A 27,599-nucleotide genomic window follows, 5' to 3' on the forward strand; every position below is an offset into this window, starting at 1 on the left:
GTTTTTGATTGTCCAGGCTTCAGATTATTTATGTTGATGAAGTGTATTCGTCTTAATTGCAGGAAAGAAGGGCGTGAAAGAAGGTGGGGTTTGGGTGCTCCAGAGAATATTATAATAGTGCCGTTCCCAGTACCAGCAGGTGCTAGTTAGCGGCGGTAACTTATGTGTAGGGTGTCCGTCATAGTGCGGAATGCAACATGGTAGAGGGCAGGTGTGAGGCAGGGTGGGGTTCCCCGACTCGTGTCACCGCCAGAGGGAGTATCCCAGCCTCCAGAGGGCACACCGCTCACCAGACACCGAGGCTTACGTCAGCTAGGCTTGGTAGAGTTTTCACAAATGCTTTTCTTCTAAACTATTTAAACAAGAAGGCCTCGTATTCGCGTTTTAATTAACGTCGTCAAGGTCTGTTGGCGAGAGTACATGCACACAAATACAACACCTCACTTCCTGTCCAAGCTCTTTGTTTATAGCCACAATCTCCACACCCCACTCGTATATACATGTTAGTTAAGGCTTGGAGAGGTAGGGCATGGAAGGTCAGTTGAACTGTGCATGTTGTCAGTTTTAACTTGGAGGGAAATTATAAAATTAAACGAATTTGTAAATTAGAGTAATTGCTGATCATTGTTTCAGCCAAGGAGAGAGGCTGTGCCCACTATTCAGCAAATTCACCTCTCGGAGCAAAATTGAGGGACGCAGGTGCTGCGCCGCATGACGCGTGCGTTGTTGTAGTTGTGCTGATGATATTATTGGGTATTTTAAGGGGGGGGGGTGAAGATAGTAGTACGATACGCCCCGTATCTCACCACTGATCTAAGTGTGGTTATGTCTAAGTGTGGCAAGTTTTCCTCTGATACTTACAAATAAGCTAATTTGCATCATGGCAGGTGTTTCCTTGCTCCACATTTAGGTACTAGGACGAAGACGGGTGGTGGGAGGGGGATGCCCTGCCTGGCAGTAACCTTGGAGGCGTGGTTGGGGTCCAAGTCGACTCAGGGTTGCAACTTTTTTTTTTATCTATATCTGTAAGAGAGAATTTGCTTCTGCTCGTCTGTCCAAGGATGGAGGCCAGACGCTTGGGGTTAGCCTCGCCTTTCACACGTGAAGCATGTGGGGTAGAGGAGTGTCATAGGCTAGTCGCACTTGAAATATTGGCATTTAACTCAACCCCTCCGCACGATTTTCATGAAGTCAAATCTGAAATATTGACTGTTGCCTGCAGACCTATTCAGCAGTTTGTGCTTTATTATATGATCTTTCAGAGAGAGAGAGGGGATGGGGGGAGAGGGGGGTGGGGAGTAGGAGGGATGTTAGAATAGAAAAAAGGGAAGAAGGGGATGTTTCAGGAGAAAGGTGGAGAGGTTAGGATATGGGGGAGTAGAGTGGGGGATCGTTTGGGAGAAAGCTAGAGAAGGGAGGGGGAGATGGCAAGGGAGCTGATAGGGGAAAAAAGAAAAAAGACGGGGGAAGGGGAGAATGGAGAAAGAAACGGACGTAGCCCTGTTCTTCCTCCCCCAAGTTTTCAATATTTTTAAGTGTTGTTTCTGAATAAGGTTGGAGTTGCCAGTCAACTCCGAAGACCCTTCATATGTTATGCGATTGCTATTGCATTTACAGTTTATTAATAACGCAGTATCAAGTAGTTGAGTTCATCATTCTCAATCATCATCTCTTGGGACTCCTCTCTCAACCTTAAAGCAACTGATGTATTCTGTTCCTGAATCAAGCACAAGTTAGCTAGTACGAGTGGCAGCGTTTGCATATATAAATAGGAGCTGATCCACATGGGTCATTAGCCCTTCTGTAGTTTACTTTATTTTTATGATATTACGCGTGGAAGGACTGCCGGAGCAGCTTCTCCCGTCAACCTCTCGTCGCTCAGCTGAGGTATACAAGGACTGCCGGAGCAGCTTCTCCCGTCAACCTCTCGTCGCTCAGCTGAGGTATACTTGCCGGGGGCGACCCGAGACCGCTGCCAGAGCCTGATGCGACTGTTAACGTTAATACACTACGGTACTAGTGTTAGTTCACGGCTTTCCTCCATTATTGTACAAATGTTTAGTTTTTATTCTACAGAGTGAATTTTCCCTTTCTCATTCCGATTTAACGTATCCGAATGTCTGTAAATTGAATCCAAAGTTTATTTCGTTGCTGTCACAAGAGATACCTGATGCTGTTACACCTGAATTAACAAATGTATATTGAAGGCAAATAGCTATCATGTAAAATGATTATATAGTTTTTATATAATATATATTTTGTTTTATATTATATATAATGTTTCTAAAGACGCCTTTGCCATAATGTTGTGTGTGTATTTTTCATATTAAGGTTAGGCAGGTGCGAGCGTAAAGACTGCTTTAGGCAGTAAGCAACTTGGGAAGAGCTTGGTAAACAGTTAAAAGTATTTAGCATGATCACGCGTTGATACGGGCTAGGATGTCAGCAGTTTGTGAGGCAGTCCACCAACCTGAGGTATTACAGCATCAGTTGTCCGCCCACCTCCTTGTTGGAGCTGGGCGGACAACAAGGACCTATTCCTCCTCGCATATAAAATTTGATTATAAATTTCTTGTGCGCGTTAAGCTTCGCGATGTGCGGTTTAAAATTGTTGCTTGAAGAACTAATCACGTTGAGCTGTTTGAGTTTCTTTGGCGACAGGATGGATTCTTAAATTCTCCTCAGAGCTGCTTTATAAACAGGATTATAGTAACTGTCTTTTGGAGTGTATTATCATGATTAACTTGTTGGGACTTATAAATACAGGCATTGAAGTTGATTGCTCATTGGTACCTTATACTGGCTCATCTTAACGACTTGATAATAGACATCAGCGTTACCACAAGTGCTGCTATCTTCGCTGTCCGACGTTACCAACACCACCTGGGTTACCTGACCGCGTCCTATGCCACTTATCCAACTCGTGTTGAGCGAGACGGGTGGAGGTCACTGTGGTGGTTTGTGGTCTGCAAACTGATCCCCTGTTATCTCTAACCTGTAGTTCATGCCTCTCTTCTTGCGTGTACTCCTTTTATTTGGAACCCATTCCTCTTGTTTTTGGCTTGCACATCTCACCGTCTCTTACTTGCACATATCACTTCTCATTCCTCTCGTCTCTAGCCAACTCATCTCCCTCGCACTTCTTATCGTTAATGTGATACGTGTTCACCGAATTTGAAGACTGCTTAGATATAAACCACTCTTTAAAGGTTCTTTGAATACTCGTGACACAAATACCAGGGTTCGTAAGTCTTCGAATGCCAACATGGTAGAGTGCGGACGGAAATCTGTTTTCTCTTTCACGCAGTCAAGGTTGCCCGAAGGAAGTAGTCTGAAGTCGTGATTACCAATCCCACCAGAGGTCAGTGTTACTATAATAAATAGGCTATATATATATTTATCGCCTTGCTCCTGAGACTTAAACAAGGGAGGGTCAATGTCACAGTTTGCCTTGCTGCCAAGAAGTTTACCGGAGGGTCAATGTCACTTGATTATATCGTACCTGACTCCTGAGAACTTAGACGAGAATGTCAAGGTTGGTTACTGAAGGTGTGCTGCTCGCCTCGTTCCTGAGAGGCAAATCTTTCATGAGTGTAGAAGATGTATGAAGGAATCTTGACCTTGTAAAACCAGTCGCAGCTATCACTGCCCACAAAATTACCATGTCCAGTTCGTGTCGGATCTTATCACTAGTTTATGTAGATATAATTTTGTTTATTATGCAACTGCATACCCCCATTCTGTGGGCGGTAGTGGGAAAACTTTAAGAGGCACGCAGAATCCTTTTATGACTGTTTAGACCTATTATATTAAACTAAATTAGGTTTGTTTGTGGGCAAGAGAGTTAAATGATATTGCAAAACAAAATATACACCATGTTGAGGGGTTTACATCGTAAAGTTAAATTAGTCCAGTTTAAAATGTTGGCAGGCATACAGACAGCGAGTGTAGCTGGGTGCAGGAGCCACAGAGACGAATAGTGTAGATGTTTTTTTTTTTTAGATTCAGCTACTTTGAACAAGTAGCACGTGAGCCCGTAGTGGACTTACCTGGCAGAGGAGCGGGGCTGTAACCAAGCTAGATAGATGATTACGAGCAGGTTATCATGGGTGGTAGGTGTGTGTGTGTGTGCACCAGAGACCTCGTGTTGACGTAACGGTCTCCAGCGACCCTGCTCGATAGCCTCACCCTCTTGGACCCTGGCGACGCTAATACTGTTGCTTGACACATATCCAGTACTAATTGTTGCACATCTGTTTTCATGGTATTTGTTTTGGTGCTCATGCTTTTTGTAATTGGGATTACTCGACACTTTCATTTCTCTCACAAACTGTAAATTTCAGTCATAAGTTAATATAACTTCATTTTGTTACAACTTTTTGTTTGCTTAAAATATATACAAATCTGTGTGGTTACGTTGTCATTAATTATATTTACAAAGTAAACCTTGGGTAACGTATTGTCAATATAATTTTATATGAAACATTGTTTTATATTATGATATACACTGTGAATCTTGTGTTATATCGTATTCTTGCTTTAAAAAATATCATGTTGCTTCAGCAGAATATTTCTCTCCACCTATCCATGTATAAAATATATAGTGGTAAACTACAATAATTATTGCGCACTAAATTTTCCTGCATTTAACTTAAATGTGAACTTTAGAAACGTCCTGACATCCGATTTAATATCTAGACCACTCAAGGCTTTGATAGTTACCTTAATCTCATTGGCAATTACCACCTTATTCCTACAGACGGAGAATACATTTATAGGTAAGGCGTGCGTCTGAGGTGACCAATGACTGGGTTGGGACGCTGATGTCAATCCGCTCCAACGATTTTCTTGTATCAATATTCTTTTCATTACATAGGTCACACCCATTTTTCCTAATTTTAAATATATTCAACTTACTGATGGGGATGATCTCATGAATATATCTCTACAAATGTTTTGATTGTTTTGGATAAACAAACGTCATATGAACGTTTGCTTATATTTTATGCCAGTTATATAGTGGATACTCTTCATTTACATTTAGCACACTAGGTTGCAGTACTGTCATACTCTTTTTAGGCAAGGTTCATCAATAAAGATGACTTCAATTTTACAAACCTGTTCTTCAATATGAATCGTACAAGAATAAAAGTGTGGCGATTTAAACACCAGATCTTTATAGTTCTGCACATTGAACAAGTAGCTTGCTCTTATTGCCGTGATTCGTCAGTGATTTTTTAGTCTGGTTTAGTTAGAGTGAATGTATAGTTGGTGGTAGATGGTAGCTATATGTTGGGCCGTGTGTGTTCAGTGATGGTGGTGAGGCTATGGTGCCTGGAGGTGATGCTGGTTATTCCTATGTATTTGTACAACTTACTAGATCCTGATTCATCTTTTGCATCTAGCCATTTAGGTGAGTTATTTTATTGTTTTGTCAAATCTCTGCTTGTGACCTATTTGAGTTTCTGTATAGGCTGTAAGGTGAGAAGAAACTAGCTTCTGGTCCGGGGGAGGAGAAAGTCATTAGCAATCCCCTCCCGAAACCCAGACACACATGCACGCATACATACATACCCACATGCATAAAAACATCCTAGTCCTCTCTCAAACTCGCATCGAATACGGGTTCTAAACCCGTTATCAGTAATAAAAACACGTTTTGGACATACAAATTCCTGTAATAGAGCTGATACCAAGGTAAATATCCTATATCACAGTAACATAACGGCAGTAGCATAGTTTTCTGTGTCGTCTGTACTTTCGTACAAAAAAATAAAAGTAAAATATGTACATGATCATTAATACAATGCTTACAAGGTAAACATTTAGTTTTATAGTTAAATTATTCGTTAAATATTGTTTTACCACTTAATGATACATTTTAAGTAAACTTGAAATGTTAAGGAGTGTTTTTCATAAATTATTCATTGTGATTACCGTTGTCGGTAAGCGTTTCAAGTTTTTGTTGCAGCACCCGGTTATGGCTGCAAGGTCGGAGAGCTTGCCATAATAAAGATACCTTAGTGTTGCTTTGTCTGAGACTCTTGTGAAGGTGAAAAGGTATAGATAACAATGTTAGCCACATAACCCCCTCTCTCTCCCCCCCATGCACACACAGCCACACCCAGCTATAAATTTAACTAATAAATGCAGATGTACCTAAGTATGGTGGTAATAATAGTAATAATACAAAACGAGGTCTGGACCCATGCCTGCGTGAGTAATTCAGTGGATCATATTTTGTCCAGCTCGTGACATCCCTTTTTAGGCCGTAAGGTTTATTATTAACATCTTTATTGAGAACATAAATTACAATTGTTCCTAACCTGATTAATTAAATTAGGCCTTATTACAATGATGATGATGCTCGTATTTCACTGTCACACAGGACAGAGGATCATACACAATAGTAGGGGAATGAAGCTTAACTATCTCGAAATCACAAGACGCCACAATAAAACATAAAATGTAATTATTATAATAATAATAATAATAATAATAATTTTTATTTAGGTAATGTACATACATAAAGAGATTTTACAAAGTTTGTTGGCTTTAAAGATAGAGCTAGTACATACAATGCTTAAAGCCACTATTACGCAAAGCGTTTCGGGCAGCTTTTATTATTAATAAATTATAATTTGGCGGGAGGAATATATGCGGCAAATAAAAATATTCCCTAAGCATTTAGAGGATGAAGTAAAGGAGAAACGTTTAGTAGTAATGACTACATTAATGCAGCATTATATGACAAGCATATGATAAGGACAGTGGAACAATTGCCTGTCAGTTGAGGGTAGCGGCCGTGGAAAGTTGATAACGCCATTGATGGGTCAACTATTTGAGCTAATGTTTAATAGCATATTGACACAAAAGATGGGCGACATCACCCAAACAATGCACCCTTTGGAGGGGAATTAAATTTTAGCATCGCTTCCCTACATCTCCCCTCTTTGTTCTCCTACATGTTGACATTCACAGAAAACGGAGCAAAGACAATGACTTGACTATGCTACCCGAATTAAGTAAGATGGAAGTTCTAGGGTATTTAAGGATCAATATTCCATCATAAGGAACTGGAAACTAAACCATAACTGACTAGCACTTGTTCAGTCTCAGGTGCACACTCGTTCAGTTCTGCAGAAATGGCATATGACGCATATTATATCGCAACAAATATGCCAAGCTGTAACAATGCCAGCACTTAATGTTTTTTAACGTCACATTCTCCGTTTGCGACTGTCTTTTTTCCCCCAAATTTGCTGTGGCTCGGGGGCAAGAGGTTTGTGTAACAACTTCCTGGTTGACCGGGGAGAAATGGCGGGGCGGAGGTGACGACATCAGCCTGGGGCTCATGTGGAGGCTAGCAGCGTGTGCCGCACCCGCTCTCAGATCCATGACCCGCTACAGAAAATAGCATTAAATATAATACTATATATTAATATTATTATTAATAATATCATATTACATATTAATAATACTTATCATATATTAATCGGTAACTGTATTGCAAATTTTCTTCAAAATCGTTTTGTTAATGGAAGAAATTAATTTGGTACCGTTTACAATTCCAGTAGTAATGAATCTTGAAAAATAAAGAGAGATGAGCAGGTTAATGCTATCGTGATTAGAAGGGGGGGGGGGTTGTTTTATATAGTATTTCAACCTAGCTTAACCCACAGACTAACCTTGGCAGTCTCCGTGGTGTAGTGGTAAGACACTCGCCTGGCGTTTCAAGAGCACTCTGTCCTGGGCTCGTATCCTGGTGGGGGAGGATTTACTGGGCGTCAATCCTTAACTGTAGCCTCTGTTTACCCAGCAGTAAAATGGGTACCTGGTTGTTAAACGATTTGGAGGAGTCGTAATCCGGGGAACATAGGATTAAGGACTTGCCCGAAACGCTACGTGTGCTAGTGGCTGTACAGGAATGTAAGAACTCCTATATATATAAATAAATACATAAATAAAATAATTGCCGGGTATCTGTGACTAGGTCTCTTGTTTCACGGCCTCATCAGCCAGGTTTTGGGTGGACGACAGCTCATAATTTATTGTAGACATCGTAGCCCAATAGTTTGTTGGAATGTGTCAAATTATGTCATTAAGAAAGTTCGGGGGTCAGTAGCAATTTCCCTCATTTGGAAATCCTTGTCCTTCATGCTTGTCACATAATGTGCGTAGCTAATTTGTATTTGTTTTCTTTATTAAATAATATACAATATAAAGATCATATTTACACAAATTTACAAGGAAAATACTACATTTATATATAGTTTATATAATTTTCAGTACACCAAGTTTTCATATCACAGAGCATGCATGAGCCGTAAACCCCAAATGTTATACTGGATCCTGACTCGCAAGAACTTCAATATTTTGTCTTTTGAGTAACCCTCCTGCCTGCCTATCCACACACAAAAATGAATGATAAATCTTAAGGATGCCCACCGGAGTATTAGGACCTGATCATTCAACCATGCAATGACTTTCTCTTAATTGACTAGTGCTTGCAAAGACTTGTCAAAATATAGTAAAGTAATACAATGTACACGTTCAACAACATTGTAAAAGTAAATAATTTAAAATATTTTAATATACATTTATTTGTGGAATACTGTGCGAAAGGCGAAGTATACAGTGTATACCTTGTATACAGTATTGTTGAATACTTTAAGCTGCAAAATAATACAGTATCTGTATCTTATATGTTTTATATCTAATATGACTCCATCCCCCCAGAAAAGTTGTATATTTTGTCCAAATTTTAATTTAAATGCTTTCGTATAAAACAAAAAAAAATGCAAATGCCCTAATATACTGAAAATGCAATGGGGGTAAAAATCGTGTTTAGAACACTGACTTCGTCCTCTCGTACCGTGTTTAGATGATAGTTGCGTCTCATCTGGCATATGGTAGTGTATCTGATGTTCAACTATTGCCCTGTGGGCAACACCCACTCTTGAGCACACAAAGGCGAGCAAACGCAAGCACACATAGAATTCATATACATGCTAGAATATATCATCCAGCATTTGCAAATGGTTTAACACAGGTGTCCATCATCCGTGTTGGATGCTGGCCCAACCAACCTTGTGTGGCACTTCCGATCTCAAGACAAACTTGACTGTTACCGGTACTTCAGTGTTTGTAAACTTTTGTGTTGCTGGAACGCCTTTGTTGCCAGTGTTTCCGAGGCAAACATAGCTGGTGTGTGAGCCAGCGTGCATGCCAAACTGTTCACTCCAGCTAAAAATGTCTTGTCTATTCCTGTTTTGTCTTGCGGTCAACAACCCTTGCAAGATGTTCTTGTATACTTCCTTTTCTTATTTAGTCCTTGCCGTGGATTTGACAAATACCCTCTTTTTAATGTGGCCAACTAAATCTTCGCAACCCTACAGGGGACAAAATGCTCGAAAAGTGAAGAAAACATTACTTCCGGTTTTAGCCCAGCTTCCCCTTACGGTGTTGGGTAAGAATCCACAACAACTTCACTACCACAATGCAAAGGTTTTTCTAGTGCCAGAGTAATCCTCACGGGACATAGTGGTGCAAGCTCAACACACCGCGCAGTGCAAAATGTTAGCTTTCGCAGCCGCTGTTCTAACAGCATTTTGAAGTTCAATTAAGTCCTTTCTGATCACTGCTACAGATTTTCAACTTTCATACCAAAAAAATCACTGCTGTCTCGCCCACATGGTGCACAAGACCAATGAGTGGACATGCCCGCTAGCCCACCTGCAACGCACGCACGCACACGCACGCACGCAGGCGTGCTCGCATGCAGCGTACACGTAGAACACCATGTAAAGCAACACAACAACCCGGAACCTATAAACCAACACATGCTACCAAATCTTCAATCAGATTTTACGTTTAGATTTTTTAGTGTTGCTTCCCAGCGCGACTGGGCTGCCCCCTGGTGCTGACTACCAATTCCGCAGCTGACCAGACAACCCTTAGGAGTTTCTTTGGCTCCAGACCTGCAAACGAAAACAATTCCTTAGAAGAGTGGGAGTCGCGCCACTAAAAATAGAACTATTGTATCGCTGTATTCATGAAACCTTCCCCCCCCCCTCTGCAAATAATAGATTGTTAATGTTGGGAATTAAGAACAATAAGTGTGACTAATGTGCTGAAATTGAGAGTAATATGCATATATTTTATTTCTGTAAGCAGAAAGTTGTTCTTGTAAACTGGATTATAGACACTTAAAACTTTGTGGACCAAGTATTAGAGTGGATTTAATGAGATTTTTAATGTTTCATATTGACATAAAATGCAAGAAAATTAAGAATACAATAATTGATACTTTCTGATTACATTTAATTTTTTTCATAACAATGTATACCTGATAGACGTATGCAGTGGGGAATTAATTCAATTCCATTATATATTGTCAATTTTGTTGGTATTAGTTCAGGTAAGCTTTAACGAATCAAATGTCAGGAAACGGTTAATTTCCATTGTAATTCACTCCTAATATGTTCTGCAATTTTAACAACATTGTTTAAATACAACTCCATGCCAAAATTGCAGGGCTAGCCATGATGGAATTATATAGTTCGTATCTGAGCCAATTTCTCAGATACCTTACAGCTGAGTACTTCTGTAAACACTCGCCCTCTTTAAGAAAAACATCTTAAACAGGTTTACAAAGATTTACAAAGGCGTTCAAACTGAAGTATACAATTAAAAACTGCTTTAGGAAAGATCACAGTTGTACAAAGACGCTGATTTGAAGTAATTGTTTAATATATTTTTAATTACTACATGATATAATTCTTGAATTATACCACTTGGTAATATGTTTCACAGCTTTATTATTTGATTAAAGAAAAAAATATTTTGTCATTGGAGTGGAATTGTTTGTTTGCAAACTATATTTACCACGTTATACTTTTTATTGATCAATGTTTAAGGTATCTTCCTGGTCGAGGTGGGCATGCCATATGATGATCTTAATTGTAATAAATCGCCTCAAATTCACCTTTCAAAATCGAATAATTTAAGGTCTTTGAAACAAGACACTGTGAAATACATTTAAAGTCTTTACATATTTTTGTTGCTCGGTACTGAAAATTTCCAGATTTGTCAATATGCTTTGTCAAATATGATGACAAACAAAGCACTACTCCAGAACAGGACGTACTAATGAACTGTACAAAGTGCTAATAGCTTTCTAGACCAAAACTCAAAAGATCTCATAGTGAAGCCTAATAGTTTAGTGGCCTTTTTAGGTTTCATTACACTGGTAGTTTTACCTAAAATCACTAGCACCCATCAGTCAATCTTTAATTAGATTCCGACTCTTAGATGTTGAAATATATCGATTAATTATTTCAGAGTTTACCAATTACTGAAGTAAGGTCAATTGGTTGATAATAAGAAGGAAAAGTTTATTTGTTTGTTTTTTACGTATTGGCGTGACACCTGCAAGTTCCTCTCATGCAGAACAGTTTTTGTTTAGTGTGACGTGTTAAAAGTTCGGTCAAGGATTTCGCAAAGCTATTTTGAACTTTAATATTTCTGGATATAATTTATCAGGGCTCGCTGTTTCATTTGTCTTCCTGGGAACAATAAATATAGTACATCCTATTGCAAATGGTAATAAATCAAAGGAAGTTTAGCTCATTATCTAGTAGCGGTTTTAGAAACTTAATAATACTAATATTTTCCACAGTAATTCCATAAGGAAGAAACGTATAGGTATTTAAAATATTTGCCATCTCAGCTTCATAAACTAATTCCCAATTTTATTCTATAGTACCAATAGACTGAGTGAGAACTCTTTTGTTTGTTATGTAACGGTAAACTTACTTTATGACGCCATTCCATATTTCAGCTATACTGTACATGATTCAGAGAGGGCAGGGCCTGTTTATCGTCACAGAATTCTAGGAAAAAATCGGCAGGATGTCTTAAAGACGTAAGGCAAGCAGGCAAAGGATTAGTGGACAACGGTTTTCCAACATTATAAGTAAACTATTTCCAACTGTCCGCCACAAGAATAGCATACAGTTACTGGGTGAAATATATAACAAGAAGCTGTTGTGGTTGAGATTCGCTACTTGGAACAAAATGTTCCAAGTAGCACGGGCTATGGTGAGCCCGTAGTAGACTTACCTGGCACAGGAGCGGGGCTATAACTTGAAAAAAACAAGAAACAGTGAATCGAAGTTGGGAGGCGGAATCAGAAGTGAAAAACAAGGATCAGTCCTGGAACCAATACTGATGTACATAAACATTCTACCAGATAAAATATACAACTCGAACCTGATGAGAACACAAAAGGTGATTGCAAAAGTGGCATAAATTAAAAAAAAAAGCTGTCTTAATAACCAAATATGACATTCCCCGAGGCACATGCCCACTCTCCCCGCTGTGGTTGATAAAACCTTAGCGGTAACACTGATGTTTAATTTCCACAAAAACAAGAAACAACGAATGTCGTCGGCATTAGTAAAGGTTGTGAAAACAGTTGGTGTTGGCGGAGGGTTGATGGGGCTACTACGGAAGGTTGTTTGGGGCTACTACGGAAGGTTGTTTGGGGCTACTACGGAAGGTTGCTGGGGCTACTATGGAAGGTTGCTGGGGCTATTACAAAAGTTGGTATAGCTTTTAATACTGCAACTTTCAGGTCTTTTGGCATTTCTCAGTTCTTCGAAATCTTTAGTAATCAGTTTAATTTGTATATTTTTAATATTTGCATTAGATGATACAAAGTCATAATGTGTGTGTTCTTTCCTGCGTCTCATTGGTTAATCGATCGACAGTCCAAAGTGATGCGTTCCAATTCTAATGTGGGATGGCATGTACACTAATTTTGTATAAAAGTTATTATCAGTGGCAAAAATCACATTCCATTTAATATTAAAGTTACTTCAGACATTGTGATGGGATATTTAAAGACTGCAGAGAACTTTTGGTCACAAAATACCACTCCACCCTATTGAGTTTGATAGTGGCTAGATGAATACCGAATAGCTCAGTCTGTGTTGTGCTTGTCCAGTCATTTACTCTCTGCATACTATACATGATCATTTAATTTGCGTTATATACTGCACATGCACAACCAGTTCTCCCTGTGATCAAGTGCACAGAACTGCCAGTGAAGGAACAGAATTCAGTTGGTTAGATATTTTGAAGATGACTATCACTAGCTTCAAGTGTTATGCATCTCATGGTTTCCCGTGTTATCGGTTTGCTTTAAGCTGATGGGTGTATAGTGACTCGTATTAACTTTTAAAAAGTGACACATTTATTTTGAGCTAGATCAGAGGTATGTCACAGTTGGGAAGGAAGGTGCTGAATGACTGGGAACAATGTGAGTGAAGTAGCTAATTCGTTAATTATTTTGTTTCCAGGTGAGTGTGGACGGAGTTATCCAGAGTGTGGTCCAGTGTGTGGTCCAGAGTGTGGTCCAGAGTGCGGTCCAGAGTGCTGTCAGTGCTCCTTGTATGATTCTTATGCAGTTTTTTAGTGAGTATTTGGTTAGTGCATTTTATTCATTATATGGCTCTGGCACATATTCCGATTACTCTATATTTCTTGCATGTTGAACTCTCCGGTGATAAATAAAAAATTCCCAGAAAATTCAACCCGTCCTCACACTAGGCTGTTTAGAGCGGCTGCCGGCCTTCCAGATGTATTCATCAATTTAAACAGTGTATTAATAATTGTCTTGATCTCATATAAATTAATATTATTATACATAAAAATTCTATGTATAGGTAGGCGTAGGTTAGATTAGGTGTTTAGATTCTGTTGGCGATTATTTGTATTTGAAGTACGAGGGTGAAGCATTTATAGAATTGTGGTTCGGACAGAGGACGTGAGCGAAGCACTTTTTCCAGAAGTGTTCAGACGTCATCAGTTGCGAGTCGTGTGTAAACCGCTTTTCACTCATAAACATTTCATATCTGGTGGCTGGATTAACGAGTTTGGATCTTTGTATGCGAGGACGGGCTTGAAAATTGTAAGGCAGAAAAGTGGTTCAATAGATATTGGTGCCAAATTCACCATGTATAGGGGAGCTAGCACAGCCCACTCACAATGCCTTGGACCAGAGTTATATTTCTGGGCGGATCGAGACGTTTAGGAACATTTCGTTACACACGATGCCTCTGTTTACCTAGCAGTAAATGTGTACTCTGGAGTAAAGAAACTGTTGTGGTTTCATCCTAGAGAAAGTCAGTAGTTGGTCCTTGGGAACCTTGGTGATCTTAATATAGTTGCTGTCCCTGACAGTGGGGGAACCAAAGTGCATAACTTTAGACTTGGAAAAGAAACAAACGCTGGTTCGGAAATAGGGTTACACCGTTACAGGATACGTTGAACACGTTGCCAAGTAGCATTATATAAGCAAACTCGCTGGACAGTTCGGCATCGGCTGAACTGAAAACAAAATGAGAGATGTTCAAAATTATACAGGATTTCGCTTGCATAGGAATATCTGCTGAAAGTACCAGTACCATCTTTTTCTTTTGGTTAAGTTTTGATAGGTTTTGTTACAAATGTGTTAGTGTTATTTTCACCATGTCTGCCACTATTATGTCAAGATCAGACATGGAAATTAAGGAAAAAATAAGTATTAAAAAAAAATCTTAATTTTTGTTAATACCTTATATGATATATCAAGTTGTTGGTTCAGATTATTCTTACAGGCCCATACAAAGTCATCACACTTAGCATGTTTTATTGGAAATGAAGAAAACATGAGAGAGGGTTAGTTTAAAACGTTACTCATATCCCGTGTTCGGATATAACACGAGTTACACGCCCTTATCTGTGCTTATGTATAGAGTTGTTGAATCACTTGATATAAAAAGATTATTGATATATATATGTATTTGTGTACATGTATATTTATTTACTTACATGTGCATGTAATATTAACAATTATGTAACTAGCTTCACAAGATTGTCACTTGCTGAACTAGACGAACTATGCGGTTCGGTTCCTGAACCGATTAAGTACCTCTGTAACCCTTTCCACCACCGCTCTCGGGATGGGTATGGAGTGCATAATAATGAAATGAAATGTGCTTATGTACCAGCCTGTCTTACTGAATAGTACGTCACATATTAGACGTACAAATGCCATAAGGGCAAAAACTGATGTACTAAAAATCGTAGCGGCTCTCAAAATTTACGTGATGTCCCGTTTTCTATTCATGGATCCTCTCTTAGATTAGGTTCAGGCAATTTTAGTACATCAGTTTAGTGACGTTGTGAACGCTGGAGAGGACGAGCTGGTAGTAGGAAGATATGTAACAGCAGCAGCAGCTGCAACTCAGCAGACACGTGTCTGCAAGACAGCAGCGGCTGCACTGTTACAGACACGTGTCTATGTGGTGCAGGTAAATACGGAACCTATTTACCTACACCATTACGCACGTACGTAAATGGTGTACGGGTCAAAATAAATATATATATATATATATATATATATATATATATATATATATATATATATATATATATATATATATATATATATATATAATATATATATAATATATATATATAATATATATACTTTATATACAATGGTATAGTAGTTCAGGAATAAGTATATGGAATACATGGTGTTATGCAGATACTCATTAATCCTGGCAATACATACTTAACATGTACATTCATTTATATAAATATTTGTCGTGTGTATTCGCCTAGTTGTGCTTGCGAGGGGTTGAGCTCTCCTCTTTGGTCCCGCCTCTCAAACTGTCAAGGCATTGTGTGTGTGTGTGTACTCACCTATTTGTACTCACCTATTTGTGCTTGCGGGGGTTGAGCTTTGGCTCTTTGGTCCCGCCTCTCAACTGTCAATCAACTGGTGTACAGATTGTGTGTGTGTGTGTGTGTGTGTGTGTGTGTGTGTGTGTGTGTGTGTGTGTGTTGGGGGGGGGGGGGTGAGGGTGCCACACAGGAAGGCAGGATATACAGTCACTACCCCCAGGAGTGTAGCCAGTAATACGCTCACCTCCGGACCGTCACCACCACCAACTACGTCGCTCTCGGCTCTACAGCCTCGTCTCGACCCTTCCTATAATCTACTTGTACTCTCGCGCCATAGCCCCCCACCCCCTGCTTCGCACAATTATCCCCGGAGGAAATATTTTGTCAAATTTGTACCACAAGTACAGTGGGTAAAATATGGAATGGCGGTGGACGTGTTGTTTTAGTGTTTACTTGGAATTAAGTGAGGTGATTCAGTGTGTTAACTGATGAGCCAATCCTGAGCCTCGCCCAGAAGTCACCACTTGGGGTAACTCCTCCCACATCTTGGTTTCCTCGGTTCAGTGTCTACTACTTGGGGCTACTGTGTGTGTGTGGACTACTTGGGGCTACAGTGTGTGTGTGTGTGGACTACTTGGGGCTACAGTGTGTGTGTGTGTGGACTACTTGGGGCTACAGTGTGTGGACTACTTGGGGCTACAGTGTGTGGACTACTTGGGGCTACAGTGTGTGGACTGCATAAAGCTACGGTGTGTGGACTACATAAGGCTACAGTGTGTGGACTACATAAGGCTACAGTGTGTGGACTACTTGGGGCTACAGTGTGTGGACTACATAAGGCTACAGTGTGTGGACTACCTAAGGTTACAGTGTGTGGACTACCTAGTGCATAAGGCTACAGTGTGTGGACTACATAAAGCTACAGTGTGTGGACTACATAAGGCTACAGTGTGTGGACTACCTAAGGTTACAGTGTGTGGACTACCTAGTGCATAAGGCTACAGTGTGTGGACTACATAAAGCTACAGTGTGTGGACTACATAAGGCTACAGTGTGTGGACTACATAAGGCTACAGTGTGTGGACTACATAAGGCTACAGTGTGTGGACTACCTAAGGTTACAGTGTGTGGACTACCTAGTGCATAAGGCTACAGTGTGTGGACTACATAAAGCTACAGTGTGTGGACTACATAAAGCTACAGTGTGTGGACTACATAAGGCTACAGTGTGTGGACTGCATAAGGCTACAGTGTGTGGACTACATAAGGCTACAGTGTGTGAACTACTTGGGGCTACAGTGTGTGGACTACATAAGGCTACAGTGTGTGGACTACATAAGGCTACAGTGTGTGGACTGCATAAGGCCATGGAGTTGACGAAGGCTTCCTGTGAATATTGCAAGTTGTAGAGGTGTACCGAGTATTTGGCGACGAGGACGAACACGAGGCAATCACGGAGGCGACGGTGACGGAGACGGCTGACGTAAGCCGGTGTGGGGAGTGGGTTGGAAGGGCGACCCGTCGAGGGAGGAACTGCAGCACCATGCTGACGGGCCACCTAAACTCGCTGATCCAGGTGGTGTCGCAGCAGTACGCCAGGTGGAGCGTGCACTCCGCCGGGGAGAACTCCGACGACGAGCCCTCGGAACTCCAGCAGGTATGTTCAGTTCTTTTCCTACGCTTCGCCAGGTAGGTAAGTAGGTAGTCGCCTACTACTAGGCGATTGGTGGTATTCGCTGAGACAAGACCTCATTGATGACCAGACCACACACTAGAAGATGAAGGGACGACGACGTTTCGGTCCGTCCTGGACCATTCTCGGACCGAAACGTCGTCGTCCCTTCACCTTCTAGTGTGTGGTCTAGTGTATGAGCCACGTTATTGTGACTCCTCGCCTGCACAAGACCTCATTGATGCGCCCCTTTCATGTCAGACGGTAAGTTGTTTTTTTCTACCACAGACGTGGCCACACATTTACAATGCTAACCAGCATATATACATTTTCTTCTGTCCTCCATGGACAGGGTTAGAGATGTGTTGTAAGTGAAGGTGGTGTCGAGACTGGAGCCTGTATATGGAGAGACGGGCACACAGGGTTCACATGGTAGGTGGTATGGACTTTCACAACCCCTAAATCTTCACCTATCACTCTACCTCTAGAATATGATACAAGTGTTCCCAATAACTCTAGCCCATGACGATAAAGTTTACAATAACATGAAATTAAGAACTGAAGTGTGTTAAGATTACTTAGCAAGTCGTCGTCATTTGATAGATATAAAGGCAAAGGAAAACCCGAAACTGATGAATATATCCCCGAATATTTTTGGCGTTGAACACGAAAGCGCGAAGGCAAACATTTTTACTTATCTGTGGTTCTTTGCATAGACTATATGTAATATGATATTAGGGTGTGGGGGAAGGTGCGCTGTTGAACCAGCAGGTGTACCGATAACTTCATATATCCCCCACACCTGCTGTTCAGGTGAGGCTGACGAACCTCACACCTCGTGACTAACACATCCTTCACCTCTGTACACGGCATCAACCTTCACTGTGTGAACATTAATTACTTAAAATCATACTCTATAATCGAATGATGACCTCCAAATGTTTAATATTGGATTTCTACGCTAAAGGTTAGTTTGATTAGATTAAAACCTAAGTTTTTTGTTGTTTACTTTTAAGAACTTCAATAAATAGTTTGGCAAATGGACCACAAAGTGCGCATCCTTATTCTGGACTGTGAGGGAGTGCACGACCCTTGCCCCATCTCTACCTTTCTTCACCTGACCTCGCCTTCTCCCTGTTTGGCCCTTCCTTTCTTCTTGCACTCTAATGCCATTACACCATTTTCTCGTGTTCCTCTTTTGCTCAAGTGTTTCGATGTGTGTTTGTATCGTTGTTTGATGTAATGTTTGGTCACGTGTGACCACCATCACTACGTGTAGTTTGGTTTATTACGGACCACATTCCTATCCTGTGGGCGGTGACAGAAAGGTTAGCGAGTCATATAGTGGGATTAGGAACTGCATTCTGATGTTCTTTATGCTAAACAATTGACATGTGTGGCGGTGAACTAATTACATGCAATTTCCATTTGTCTACAATGCACCAGAACCCAACCAGTTGGCGGCAGGGAAAAAGTTATAGGCACGGGCATGCATGCCTATAGTAAGCTAATTTGGGATATTTGCTGCTGGAGATTTAACCAATTATAAACTGTCACCAAAACTGCTCCCACAGCTTGAATCAGTGTTGAGTTGCATGTCGGGAGCCGGGTCCATGTACTCGCTTACCTAACAGTAACTGGGGGGGGGGGCTGGAGTGAGGTCTGGTTAGGTTAGGTTATAATTACATTTTCCTGATGAAAGAATTCTTTATCGAATCTGGCCTTGAAGCTGCGGATGGAGGTGGCTTCTACTTCTCTTTCTTTCAGTCTCTTGTGACTAGACTTGTTATTGTGATGCAGGATCTTGCATCCTCCCAGCAAGTATAAGAAATATTGCCGGAACAACCACGGACATCTTTAAGAGAAAACTGGATAGTTTTCTTCAAGAAGTGTTGGACCAATCGGGCTGTGGTGGATATGTGGGCCTGCGGGCCGCTGCAAGCAACAGCCTGGTGGACCAAACTCTGACAAGTCAAGCCTGGCCTCGGGCCGGGCTTGGGGAGTAGAAGAACTCCCAGAACCCCATCAACCAGGTATCAAGCATTATCATGTCGTGGGGTGCTGATGACCCTCACCCCAAGATGTTCGGAGACCTACTTAAATGTTGCGAAATGGGTGAAACCAATTACGGGCTCGCCAGAGCCCCTGTTACATGTAAATTCGAGTTCCGAGTAGCTAACTCTAAAACAAACAACAGGGGGCCTGATCGATGACCGGGCTGCAGGTACGTTGAGCCCCGAAATCATCGCAAGGTAGGGTAAAACCACTCGAAAGGGATTCTTGGCGGGTCATTTGTCGAGGGGCGGTGACACTGTGTAGGGCTCCTCTCCCGGTAACCAGAGTGCAGGCAGCAGAGGAAAGAGTGCCTGAGAGGGGCAAGGTGGAGTGGAAGGTGAAAGGGTGCAGGCGCTAGGTGATATTGATGAAGGCTTGTCTCAGTGTGGCGGGGAGGGGGGTGGAACTAGGTGGTATTGGTCTCAGTGTGGCAGGAGGGGGGTGGAACTAGGTGGTATTGGTCTCAGTGTGGCGGGGAGGGGGGTGGAACTAGGTGGTATTGGTCAAGGCTTGCTTGTCTCCGTGCTGGAGACAAGCATGACTTAACATCCTCTAGGCGACTTAGCCACCATTCTCGCCTCTGTTCGTCAAGTTGACGGTCACATGTATCATAGTGGGCCGCGCAGCTGGTCGAAAGGTTAGGCACAGTTCCTTTCACCTGATGCCTTTGTTCAAGTAGCAGCCAATAGGTACCCAGGATTTAGGCTGCGGGTACCAGTTGCATCTTGAGTATTATCAGTCGCTGGCTTGAAGAACTTTGATAAGCCAAATACGTTTATTGTCTTCGACACTGCAAAACCATCCCATTAGGCGTGTTGTCCGGTAATAGTCCTGCTAGGTGTGGGGGGTGTTGGGTTCAGCTAGGTGTGTGGGGTCTGGGGTCTGGCTAGGTGTGTGGGGTCTGGGGTCTGGTTAGGTGTGTGGGGTCTGGGGTCCGGCTAGGTGTGGATCTTATGCATTTTTCCCGGTGTGTGATATCGGTATAAAGCGCCACGAAACGCAAGTCTTTAGTGTGTAATATTTAAGATCTCGACTTTAAAAATATGAGTGTGAAGAGTGACGGGGTGGCGTAGGTGCTTCCTCCATGAGGCCCGGGTCCGCTACGCTCCTTAAAGATGTTTGCTTACGTTATTTCGTGCTTTGTGCGGTCACGTTTGCAGGTGTCCCTCAGGTGTAGTGGGTCCCCCCCCACGCTGCTGCCTCTCCCCTGTTGTCTTCCAGTGTGGTGATCAGGGCGTCAACCTGAGTGGCTTCTGCACCTGATCACCTGCTACACAAGATGGCTGGAGGTAATCAGCTAGGCATCCACCACCACACTTGGCTTAACTAACTATTGTTGATAGTGTGACATTTGAAATCAGGTGACATGTCTTCTCCAAATATCAGCGGTGCCAGGCAGCCCTGGAATATGACAAGAAGCTCTACAACCGACTCATTACCTGGCTAGGCAAAACGGTTGCATTTTTTTACGTTGTGGCAAATCGAGGCAACGGGCTGGCGAAGTCAGTGTGAATCATTAGTATCAGCTGATCTGCTCACGTGAAATAGCAATTCCTATGGCAATGTTAAAACTTCCTCGGATGCCATAACGTGATGAAACCCCACCACCTGCCTCGTTTACCCCCTCCACCAGTTGCCACGCCGACCAACCCCTCCAACAGTTACTCCACCGATTACTCCCTTCCTCTCTCTCTCTCCCTCCCCCATGTTGCACTGGGGAAAGCGTGCAACAGATAGCGGCGTGCAACACACACCTCCCCCCCCCCACTGCGTCCACTTTTGCAATATCTTGATGAAAACTGTTGCATAGACCATTTTGTGAGGGTGTTACTGCGATGGACACACTTAAAACTAGATATTACAGCACGAGTGACACTTGAGTGCGTTGTTTCATGTCTGGGAGACTTGTAGAGTGCGGTTGTGTACTTCCTCGACACACTCGTGAATGATTCCCACACCTCTGGACGCATGTAGGTCCCGTTATACCATTGGAAACAACGTGTGTCGTATTTGACAACATTAATACCTGTAATGATATTAAAGCAATATATTTTAACTTTGTTGGTAACTTTATGTATGAGATGTGCAGCTTGTTTGCGTGTCTGTGACAAAAGTAGTTCTGTACAATTTGTGTAAAATATTAATCTATAGAAAATAACTTCCCAAATCATCTAAACAAATCCAGTTCATTCTATATTAAAGCCTAATCTAACCTACGCCAAATATAAGCTGACCTAACAACCTCTCCAATACGCCAAGAGCTCTTACACATTTTTTTCCATAAAAAGATTCCAACTTGAAGATTTGTTTGTCTATATGCTAAATATAGTGAGACTAGGCTAGTGGGGTACCTAGTGACTGTAGCGTGAGTGAATGTAAAGTGAGACGCAACGCTGCGTCTTGTGTATGGGACTCGCTAGGCTGCTACAGAGAACAAGTGATTCCATGCACCCGCCAAACCCCCTGTTTATGAATGAAAAGCGGTTTACACACGACTCACAACTGCTGACTTTCGAACATATCCGGAACAAGTGCTTCACTGACGAATTTTGTTCGAATCACAACGCTATAAATGCTTCACCCACGTACTACATTACAAAAAATCGCCAACAGAACCTAAACACCTGACCTAACCTATCCTATGCCTATATATACACAATATTGCAATATATAATAATATTAATTTATACTTGAGAAAATTCCCGTTTTGAATGAACAGCATGTTAAAATTTATGAATGCGTCTGTGGGGTTGACCGCTGAATGTAATGGACTTGAGTCGAGGACGGGTTGAAGGTTGACAGTCCCGTGAACCTGGGTTCGGTTCTCGGCATTATCATATATCAGCCCGTCCTCCAAAAAGACCCAAAAGTGATTCCAAGCACCCGCCAAACCCCCTGTTTATGAATGAAAAACGGTTGCACAATATGGTAATATATTATAATATTAATTTATACTTGAGAAAATTTCCGTTTTGAATGAACAGCATGTAAAAATTTATGAATGCATCTGTGGGGTTGACCGCTGGATGTAATGGACTTGAGTCGAGGACGGGTTGCTTGTTGTTTAACAATTTATCAGAGTTAGAGTTCTCCTCATATGTCATTTTGTCTTACTCTATTAGTGCTACATTGTCGTAATGGCTTAGCGTTTTCTCCCGATAATAATTTACTTCTAGTTAAATTTTATACATTTTTTTATATTTTTTGCTGGTATTGCGTGTTGGTAGATGGGGGCCCTGTTTAAAGTTTCATAGAATGCGACTAGCCTATAAACTGTCCTTTTGTAAATTACGGAACGAATGTTGGTTTCTACTCGGTCCAGCAGGCGGTGAGTGAAGGGCTTCCTTAATTAAATCTGTAAGACGAGAAGAACTTCGAGCTGAAGAAGCCTCGTGTGGGCATGAACTCGCGCAGAGCTGCGAGATCAATTACGAGGAAAGACTTGAGGGAATCAAACTTTGCGTCACTGGAATATAGAAGTCAGAGGAGACATACTTATCACATGCAAAATTTTCATTGAAAATAAACAGAGCAGACGCAGGCAAGGACAGCTAATTTATAATATGTGGTCCACGAACAAGGAGGCACAGGTGGAACTAATATATATGAAAAGAGTAACAACAACAAAATTTTGTACCTCAGTAAATGGAGATACAGTAGTCAGTAGGGGAGGTTTTGGAGGCTAATACCCTTTACAGGTCTAAGTCATAATAGTGAGAACACCTTCACCCAGCAACCTGGTTGTAAAATGATTTAGCGGATTGCCTTCCAGGAAAAACATGTAGGATAAGGCTTAAGACGAGCTGTGGGAAGGGGGAGCTTGAAGCCTGCTAACGGAAGTCTCATTTGCTCCGGTACCCACCTGACCGGGCTTTGGAGGATTTGTTGGGAGTCACTACTTCAGACGACAGACTTCTAAAAATGCAGGTTCCAGGAGCTGAATCTCAATCACAGCAAGCACATCTAAAAAAGAAAAGTGCATATGTATGCCTGCTGGATAAGCACTGCCCTCGGAGATGCACTAAACCTGTAACGTCAGCAGAAGTCATACCTTCAGGAACCTGAACAAAGAATCGCACGAATACTGCTCACCACACAACATGGAAGCACTTGTTGGATATTCCCCGCCTCATTAAGCACATGGTCAGGCTAGACACACATTAAAAGAATGTCACCAAACTGTTCCATGACCTGAAAGTCAGGGGGATGGGGAGGGTATGAAAATGCACTAACGGAACTGGAAGTCAGAAGAATTTGGGAAGGCGTGACGACGTATGATGACATTGGCGGCCCCGACCACGCACATCATCCCAACACTTACGGTCCCGTCCACCCCCACCACACTGATCACACAGCATCCCCCTCCCCCATCACACAGCACCCTCCTCCCCCATCACACAGCCCCCTCCTCCCCCTTCTGGCAACTGTCCGTTCCCACCCAAAACACTGCGAGGGAGTACCTGGGTGTCAATTTCCCTCGCTTTATCTAATTTTGCGTCTCTGATTGCTTGTCGCTGATACGCTTAGGTATTTATTTACGTGAGACCACTGACCACATCCTGCTGATGTTGGAGGCTTCCTGTTGGGCTGGCTGCGGCGCCTCGAGTCTGGCTCTCAAGCACGTGTAGGAAGTAGTGGAAGCCACGAGGGCAAACAGGTAGAGACTAGCACCTATCATACAGGTGGACGTAAACATTAGCGCACAACAGAAAAGTCACGTTTGTATGTTTCAGCAATGTGTATCCGCCCAGTGTGGAATGTTCTCTTAAAAATTAAGAATTAAGAATTACGATTCTTCGCGGCAGGGGATCGTATTCCAGGGACCTGCCCGAAACGCTACGCGTACTAGTGGCTCTACAAGAATGTAACAACTCTTGTATATATCTAAAAAAACCACTAACTATGGTGGTAGAAATAATAAAGTAACAGTAAGTGACCCGGGTATCACCAGTTCGGCTCCATTCATGCTAATAATAGAATATATTGATTTGGAATCATGAATGTCATAATTTAACCACATACGGCAGACATTGATGCTCGTCTCCTCCCCGACGGAGGAGAGGCACCGGGACGCACTGAGCTAATCGATAGCACCTGACTCCGTAAGTGCACCACTTGCAGCCATTCGCAATGCTATATAAACACTTTATTTTAATTTTCACTCCTGGTAGCGTTCTTTAGCAGTGCCGAGCAAAAATACTGCACCCCCTCCTTCGTCCAGCCCCCCCCCACCCCTGTCATGCATCACCCCCTCCCCCCCCACCCCTGTCATGCATCACCCCCTCCCCCCCCACCCCTGTCATGCATCACCCCCTCCCCCCCCACCCCTGTCATGCATAACCCCCTCCCCCCACCCCTGTCACACAACACTGCCACCCTCCCCCCCCCCATCCACCCGCTTGTCACACAATACTGCCACCTCCCCACCCGCTCTCCCCTACCGTCACACATGCCTCCTCTCTATCCCCATTAAACACTTTAGCTGTGTAATATTGCATAATAAAGTATATAATAATAAGGGGTGGTAGAGGCAAATACTCGTACGTATTTAGTTAACTACAAGAACTTTCTCCGAATGCTCTTTATTTCCTTCCCCGAGGCTATGGGTCTCCACAGTTGCACCAGAGGTATGTAATATCATATGTAGCTTATTTGTTCTAAGATTTTCTTAAGTCATATTTTCGCAGTCTTGCGTGAGTTTGAAAAGTAAATACGCCTGGCGTAGGTTTGTCCAGACACGGGTGTGATGACAGTGGAGTTCGGAGGGAAGACAGGGTAGAATAACTGTGTCCAGATGGTTGATAGGCACCAACTTTAAGCCAAGTTACCGTCCGTTAGGCGTCGTGTGCCTACTACCCAAATGCTGGGGGTTGACCTGGTAATGGCTTATTCTAGGTTGTTGTGAAGATAATTTTTGTATTAATAATAAAATATTTGGTGATAAAGGCCGTAAATGCCCCGAATACTTGGACAATATTAGTGAAACGTGCGTGCGTGTGTGCTCACCTAGTTGCACTTGCGGGGGTTGAGCTCTGGCTCTTTGGTCCCGCCTCTCAAGTGTCAATCAACTGGTGTCCAGATTCCTGAGCCTACTGGGCTCCATCATATCTACACTTGAAACTGTAAGTGTGTGTGTGTGTGTGTATTCGTGATAGAGTGCGTGGATGATTTGAATGATTAGCCTACAGTGTGTGGTAGAGTGGTAGCACATTCGGTGCTGTCCCTCGCGAGCGATTTCGTCTGGGATCGAGTCCCCGACCTGGGAGGGTTTACTGGGCACCAATCGTAAACTCTTCACCCGATTCATCTAGTAGTAATTGGGGACTTGATCGTACGACCAATTATGGGTCGTGTTCTAGAGACAACTGGTAGGGTAAAGCTTAACCATAAGTTTTGGAAAGAGGAAAACGTGAAGCGTGCCTTCAAGTTTTGAAGGCAGGCTTTCAAGAAAACTAGAGAACAAGGAGTCAGGGGTCGTCTTAGACTGTATCGTGTATAAAGGACTCATGACAAAACATTGTGTCCAAACAAGGACACCCCCTGAGCTGTCCCCTCAGTGGTGCCCTGAGCTGTCCCCTCAGTAGTGCCCTGATCTGTCTTGATTGATCTGCTCTTGAGAGTTATTGAGGCTTTAATGCACCTCTTAATATCTTGATCGAGTGAAATATTCTCGGTTTAGCAGAGGTTTTGTTAAAGGACGAGCACTCAAGGTTAAATACTGCCTTTGTCACACGTAAATTAATGGTGTTTTTGTGACTATTTTTGTCAGGGGACTTGATGGGTATCTTATTGCAGTCTTGTTGAGCAACGGTGTTAAGAATGACATCACCTGAGTAGCTTCACCGCTGAAAACATCACATGGGCCGGACCAACACCACGGCTGTGTATAGTACAGTGGTCTTCGTTTTCAACTCACAGTCGGACATCCCAAGTTCTATTCCTGGGCGGGACAAAAATAGTCGGGTCACTTTCCTTTCACTTAATAAAACTGTTCACCTAGCAGTTAGGCTGCTGGGTTGCATCCTGGGAAAGGTCACTAGTTCGTCTTAGAAAGTGTTGGGGGGAGGGGCCATATATAGGCCTAAGTACAGACTTCCTGTTCCTGACAACGGAAATTAAAATTTCCGAAGTCTTGTTTAATTTCCAACAATTCTTGTTTATTTACACTTGCTTGAGCAACGGTGCGAAGAATGTATGGTCTCTTTAGACTGATAAATTTTATCTCCCTGTGAGGAATATATGATTTAGTAGAGTTGGATTGGGGACGTAGTGTACGGCCATATGTACTACAATGTGTAACTTTTGTATACCGTCATCGTACACCACTAAATAATTGTATGTTAACCTATTTCGGCGAGGCTCATTAGCGAGAGCAGCGAGGTGTGGGTAAAAGGGGGGGGGGCGTATTATATACCCATTCCGTGTGAACACAGTATAGGCGGCGGCTACTGTTCGCCCTGAGCGGTTATCGAGTGCGGGGACAACTTGGACCCTTAACACACTTCCTGAGCGTGAAAGCTGTTAGTTATATCGTAAATTGGTGGCACCAGATGGCTCTTCCTCAAATCCAGGTGAAACGAGTCGAAGTTTGGGCTCTGAAGTCTCAAATGTTCGTAGAGTGATGCTAACTTAAGACTGGGACATTTAAGAATCCGGTTCAAGTCCCGCATAACTTAAATATTAATACTTGCAATATGTTTACAAACAAGCAATTTTTTTCTGTGGGTATTTTAACGCAGGTGAACTTGTAAACTCCTTCATGAGGTGTTGTTGCCAGGAAGTGGAGGCAGGCTGGGGGGGTAGGAGCGCAGCCTAAACATTTACGGTGGGAGACTAACACAGCTACTGCCCTCGTGTACACACCATCCCACCTTCAAACACCCACCCATCAGCGCACGAGGCTGTTGACAGATTGATTTTTTGGTATCTTTACGTTTTTGCCTCCTTGTAAAAGATGTAAAACTGACCGCTGCAACGGTGTAAATGAGCCTTATTTTCAAGGAAATGACGTAGAGAGATATCTACACAGAGGTGTTCACTTTAGTCTTGTAGTAAAGTAGTCTTGCTGGTTACATAACAACGTCCTGTGTGGCCTTAATAACTCTCGCGGGGACAATAGTGTCACAGTGTCCAG

The 27,599-nt window shown here is 42.4% G+C and overlaps 1 protein-coding gene across 4 annotated transcripts in view; it reads left to right on the top strand.

Moving 5' to 3' along the window:
* Positions 1–27,599, top strand: part of Nost (Nostrin) — a 164,333-nt gene that overhangs the window by 57,961 nt on the left and 78,773 nt on the right. For 2 of the 4 annotated variants that reach the window (XM_045749082.2, XM_069332496.1), the window contains exon 1: positions 15,974–17,395. The exons of the other annotated variants lie outside the window; for them this stretch is intronic. In XM_045749082.2, coding sequence (XP_045605038.1) covers positions 17,282–17,395 — 114 coding nt within the window. In that variant the 5' untranslated portion in view covers positions 15,974–17,281. Of the gene's footprint in view, positions 1–15,973; positions 17,396–27,599 lie in introns of those variants that run through there. 4 annotated transcript variants of the gene reach the window in all.

This window comes from Procambarus clarkii, chromosome 27 (assembly GCF_040958095.1).
Source record: "Procambarus clarkii isolate CNS0578487 chromosome 27, FALCON_Pclarkii_2.0, whole genome shotgun sequence".
Taxonomy (NCBI): domain Eukaryota; kingdom Metazoa; phylum Arthropoda; class Malacostraca; order Decapoda; family Cambaridae; genus Procambarus; species Procambarus clarkii.